The following is a 6,000-nucleotide window of genomic DNA, read 5'->3' as shown; positions in this document are numbered from 1 at the left end:
CCTCCCCGTCTCTCTCCAGCAAGCACTCGGACTTCTCAGAGTCAGACGAAGAAGAAATAACAGTATCTTAATTTATTAAAACAAACAAAAAAACAAACAAACAGAGATATAACCCCACCATTTGTTTTTATGAGACTGTGAGCAGATTTGAAACAAGATTCCACAAAATGTCACTATTACAAAAAAAACAAAAAAAAAGGAAAGTTTCACTCTTGTTTTGTCGCTTCATCTGCGCATGCGCGCTGGACAGGATCCCGGTTTGCTGTTTTGCACAGCTTTGTTCAATTGTACAGTGTTTTTGTACAATTATTGTATGGAAATTTTATGCCAAGAAATATTGAGTTACTTTTACCTTGACATCGAATAGAGTTGTTTATTGAAAAAAAAAAAAATGTAGCTATTTCGTTAATAATTTATATGAATTTGTTTAATAAGTATGTTGTATTATGTGCTGTAAATATGTTTATTTCACACTTTTTTTTTTTTTTTTTTTTTTTTTGTACAAATACCAAATAAACCTTGTAAACAATTCCAAGTCAGGTTTGTGTGGTTGTTTTAAAAAAAAAAAAAACGTGTTTGACAAAAATTCAATCATAAATAATCATTAATTTTATTGAATCACAATAACTTAAGACTAGTACAGTGATATCAGATTAAATTCTCCGAGCCCTGGGCAGACCAGCGACGATCTGCTCTGATGTAAAGAGACTGTACACAAAATACTCCTTTTTCAAGTATGCTGTAACAAATCGGCTAGAAAAAAGTCATCAAAAATCCTGCAAGGTAATCAAGTATTTACAAAAGTTATGTTACATATAAAAAAAAAAAAAGAAAAAAAATGTACATTATCTAAGAAGGCTAAACATTCATCGAGTTTTTTTTGTGAGTAATAAAATGCTTTCGACAACATCCGCACCTCTCTGAGCAGGCTTTTACACAGACAAGACAGGATCTTTGTGCTTACGAGGGACAGTAACAGGGCGGGGCGGGGGGGGGGGGGGGGCGGCGACACACGATGACGTAATGAGACATCGGCCACAAAATCTGAAAAAGTCTTCACACAAAAAAAAAACCACATTCGTCTTTCGGTTTCCATTTGGAGATCAGAATGAAGGTTGCATAGGATCGGTGACAAAAAACACTGAAAGAGAAGGAAGCCTGCGAGGTTCAAAACAAATAATAATAATAATAAAAAAAAAAAAGTAGAATATTGTTTTGTTTTTTTTAAACCATGGAAACAACTGTTTTTTTCATCATCATCATCATCCAACCACAAGGACTTTTTTTTTTTTATAACTTTAAACCTCTGATTAATTATATCACTATAAACAAAGCAGCATATACACTAGTTTTTTTCCCCCCTCCCGCTTAATTAGTTTGTTATGACAATTTTTGCTCGTCGCAAATCACGTGTAATCGAAAACAAGACGAATAAAGCGTGGCGAGAGCGCAGTTCAAGGATGAGAATGAGGTATAAGAGAAAATTAAAAAAAAAAAAAAAATCACATCTTTAAACTTTCCCTCAACCTGCGACAGCTTCTGATTTTCAAGCACCGAAAAAAAAAACCCACCAAAATATTTGTTTTCTTCTCCGAATATTTACAGCAGCTTCTCAGCGCCGCGTCGTACCTACGTGCATTCAACAACAACAACAACAACAACAACGAGGAAAAAAAAAAGAAAAAGAAAACACCCAGTAAGCAACTGCTTCTCACTCCCCCCCTCTCCCCTCCCCTCCCCCAACGGCACCGGTGATCGATATGACGAGAGTTTTGGTCGACGTCGCCCCGACGGGGAAAAGCGCCGACTCGGAGCCCTGTTTAAGTGTCACAGCCACTTTTTAGACAAAATAAAATAAAAATAAAATCGGCTTAATGCACGTCGTCTGTTAGAAAAAGAGTAAGGCATTTGTTTTGTTAAAGAGTTCAGTTCCAGAAGCACCAAAAAAAAAAAATAGAATAAAATTGTGCTACAACAGCCTGCATTGGGGGGAACGACGGGGGGAGAGGGGTGGGGAGGGGTGGGGGGGGGGGGGTCTGGAAAAGGATTATTAAGGGCGTTATTGGTGGAAATTACAACACGTATATGACATCATCTCAAACTGGAATAAAGGAGTGAAAAGGGCAAATGGAGCCAGAGTGAATGCAGTCGGCGCTTTGTTTTTCTTTTTTTTCTCAAAGAAATGACAAAGAAACACGGGATTTTTGACAATGAGATTTTGTCCTCGTCTGTGTACGTTGTGCAGGACGAGACCAGCTTCTCTTTTAGTGACTGTTGTTAACAGCTCTGTGTTTTAGCCAATAGTAAATTCTTCTTTGTTTCTAAAAGGAACCGTTTCGGTGGAACAACCTGTTTTCTCAGCTCTGAAGGTTCTCAATGAAAAAGCGCCTCGACTCCAGAAAGTAAAATGAAAGAATCAGCGAATAATTGTGGGGAGTCATTTTTTTGTTTGAGTCTTGTTTCCTTGATTTGGACTTTTTTTTTTTTTTTTTTTTTTTACCACTGACTTGGACAATGCAAAATTATTTTTTTTTTTTTACAATGTTTTCCTTCTGTATTAGCAGAAAGAAACCCACCAGTTCTCATTGTTTTTTTTATCCACAATAACCTGCAGGACGTCTTTCTGAATTGTGCTTTCTTGAGAGTGTCTTTTGTGGACTAGATTTTTCCACTCTCCGAATTGCAGCTTTGACATTGAATTTGTCAAATTTGGAAAAACCAAAGATCTGAGCGGTATTTTGAAGTGAGATCAGGCGTTAACATTCACTTTGGCTCGACTCATCCTCCGGCAGTCACACAGGCGACTCCGTCCGTCCGTCCGTCCGTCCGTCTGTCTGTCCAGCAGCCACCGGAGCTGCTCCAGAGACGAGGGCCCGCGTCGCCCTCTGCAGGCGGCTCCGGTGCACTGCAGCTGAGCTGTGTCGTCTCAGGAGGAGGATGGAGGACTCCTGGCTGGTGTTGAATTAAACTGATGGCTGATGGCTGCTGCTGCTGCTGATGATGATGATGATGATGATGACGCCTCACCAACAGGCTGTGTGCTTTTATTCTCTGTTACGTAAGAAGTCAGGCTCCTGTCAGCGGAGCCACGGGGCCACAGCGGTGAAAAAAAACAACAACAACAAAAAAAAAAACCAGCGCAGTAGAAAGTTTTGATGACCGTTTTTCTTTTTTTTACTGAAATGTTTTGTTTTTTTCCTTCCTTAAATATTTGGGTTACCTGCACCCAAATTAAGGTGGCTGGATTTTGTGGCGTGAAAAAAAAAAAAGTAAAAAAAAAAAGCTCTCAACAAGACGTTCTCTCAGCGAGAATAGTTTTCTTATTACGGTTCGAGAAGCCATCACAAGGTGGACTCCAGCGACGAGTCCAGGATGTCGTCCTGGTGGCTGTTGCTGTTGGAGTCGCTGTCGTAGCTCTGCGGGCTCGACGACGTCGCCGCCTCCTTCAGACGCATCAGCATGTTCATCTGTCGGCGGAGACGAGTGTCAGAGAGAAAACAATCCCGTCGTTAATTAGAAAATAAGACTGTTGCAGCTATTGGACCGAGCTCGTCCAAATATGGTCACTTCCTGCTCCGAACCGCTTGTGAACTAGTGAAGGCCGTTCACAAACCGACGGGTGACGTCGCTGCTGGTTGCTGCTCGGCTGTAACAGATACTACAATGAACTAGCGGTTCTTATCCGTGTGTGTGTGTGTGTGTGTGTGTGCGTGTGCGTGTGTGTGTGTGTGTGTGTTTTTGCTCACCAGCGGGTCGGCGTCGCTGTCGCTCTGCGGCGGCTCCTTCCTGACGCCCTCTCTCGGGGCCGAGTAGCCATCGAACCCGACGTCCTCCGGGCGGAGCTGCAGCAGCGGCGGCCAGTCGCCCGGAGGGGGCGTCGCCGACCACGGGTAGGTGTCAATCACCCAGGCGGCCGGGTCCTCCCACGCCGCCCTGCGGCCGTACAGCTACGAGAGAGAGACGGTGAAACATGGAGGTTTGTTGTTATTAACTGCAATATTTCAATTTCAGCATCACTAAGTTGTTTCTTTTATCTTTTTTTTGCCGAAGAGAAACAAATTCCTGCTTTTCCTCATTTCTCTTTCAAAAGGTCGAATTTTTGGTAAATAGCTGCTTATTAAATCTCATAGATTATAAATAGAAATCGAATCCGTTCCTCTTCGATGAACACAACACGGGCGCCTTTAAAAAGGTTTAATCTGAACAAATCTATCATTCCAACAGAAGATATAACGCGTCAGGTGGATCCTTTTAAACGTCCGCTGATGTTGAGTCACATCGATCGAAAATTTAAAAAAAAAAATAAAAAATCGGTTCATTCGTCGGCGCCCGACCTGTCCTCCATCTTGTTTCCGTTACCTGCAGTCCCTCCCGTACGGCCTCCAGCATGTACGGGATGATGGAGTAATTCCACAGATCGGTGAACCAAACCCTGGACCCCTCCACGGCCATGGGACACGACAGGAAGAGGCGAGGTCCTGCGGGCGGCGGAGCAGAAAAGGTCAAACACCCGCTGACTCTTTTTTAAAAAAAAATAAATCTTTTTTTAAATTTGAACCGATCTTTCTTTAACGGCGCGTCGTGTCCTTACCGATGGTGACGTCGGAGGAGCTGTGCGTCTCCAGGAAGCGGTTGAGGTGGTGCCAGACCCGCGGGATCCAGTCGATGATCTTCACCAGCTCCGTGTTGCGCGTCCGGCTGCCGATCTCCGTCTCGATCAGCTTCCTCCTCAGGTGGCGGCCGAGGAAACCTTTGACGGGCTCCATGTGGTTGGCGCAGAGCACCCACCTGACCGGAGACGAGATGTCAGCGGCTCGACGGGGATGTCCCCGCGGGTTAAAAAGCAAATCCAAAACGCTCCGAGAGGGCGGAGGAGAATTTACCTGAAGTTGTGGTGAAGCTGCAGGTTGGGCGCGGATGACGTGGCTTGGCTCATGGTGCCCGATAATGTAAGGGCTGAAAAAGAGCGGGAAAAAAAAAAAACACGCTTATTTCTGTGTGCGTCACCGGGGGGGAACATCCGTCCGTCGTGTTCAACTTTCCCTTTTTCCACCCCCCCCCCCCCCCCCCCCCCAAAAAAAAGGTGGCACCCTGTGTAAAGTGTAAATAAAACATCATGCGATGCACAAAAAAAAAAATACGACAAAGGACACCCTGAACTGTTGAGCAGCTGAAGCTCCTCGATCGGGCGAGAACGGGACCACATTTCCCTTTCAAAACTCCAGAAAGTGGAGTCTCCTCAGTTCCCAAATGTTTTACAGAGTGTCGTTAAAAGGGGAAATGATGCAAACCTGTTTTTGAGAGGTGTTGCTGCCATCAAATTCAAAATGAGCGTGAATTAAAAAAAAAGAAAAGATGAAACACTACCACATTTTATTTTAATTTTCGGTTTCAACATGTTGTCTTTGGTCTATTTGCAATTAAATATGGGTTTAGGTGATTTTCAAAACATTGCATTCTGTTTTATTGATATATCGTGCACAGTGTCCCAACTTTTTTAGGAAACCGGGTTGTACCATATTCTTCACATATTTTGTCCCTATTGATTATTAATGCTGTGGACGTGTATCCATAGTCAATCAAAAATGAATCTTTAGCAGGATTGTGCATATGGATGTGTGTGTGTGTGTGTGTGTGTGTGTGTGTGTGTGTGTGTGTGTGTGCGTGCGTGCTGACCAGTGCTGGTAGTTGCAGTTGAAGAGGCCGTTGAAGATCTCTCCCAGGAGCTGATGTGGTGCAGGTTGTCCAGAATGACCACCAGGGGGCAGTCTGCCGCCGCCACGCTGCTGCACTGCTCGGCCAGACCGACAGGTACTGACGCAGCTCCTGCAGACGCGGAGACACATCGGTACGTGGCTTTACGTTCACGACTCAATCAGTCGGTCTTGAAGTTCTTTGCTATAATTGACCTTCATTTTCTGGAGGTATAAATTTACAGGTTACACCGACTTTCTCTCACTTTAATCGACTTCTAGGAACTTATGAAATCATTTTCAACTT

General features: G+C 43.7%; 1 protein-coding gene across 1 annotated transcript in view; it reads right to left on the bottom strand.

Annotated features, from left to right (window-relative positions):
• Positions 1–586: 586 nt before the first annotated feature.
• Positions 587–6,000, bottom strand: part of nav2a (neuron navigator 2a) — a 113,656-nt gene continuing 108,242 nt past the window's right edge. The window contains 9 exon segments of the mRNA XM_069165679.1: positions 587–3,467; positions 3,747–3,947; positions 4,360–4,478; positions 4,592–4,788; positions 4,884–4,942; positions 4,944–4,956; positions 5,677–5,725; positions 5,728–5,805; positions 5,808–5,826. Of these exon segments, the coding sequence (XP_069021780.1) occupies positions 3,342–3,467; positions 3,747–3,947; positions 4,360–4,478; positions 4,592–4,788; positions 4,884–4,942; positions 4,944–4,956; positions 5,677–5,725; positions 5,728–5,805; positions 5,808–5,826 (861 nt within the window). The 3' untranslated portion in view covers positions 587–3,341.

The sequence above is a fragment of the Embiotoca jacksoni genome, unplaced genomic scaffold (genome assembly GCF_022577435.1).
Source record: "Embiotoca jacksoni isolate LCO1_2020_lvr unplaced genomic scaffold, fEmbJac1.0.p SCAF_35, whole genome shotgun sequence".
NCBI lineage: Eukaryota > Metazoa > Chordata > Actinopteri > Embiotocidae > Embiotoca > Embiotoca jacksoni.
This window is presented reverse-complemented; position numbering and strand designations above follow the sequence as displayed.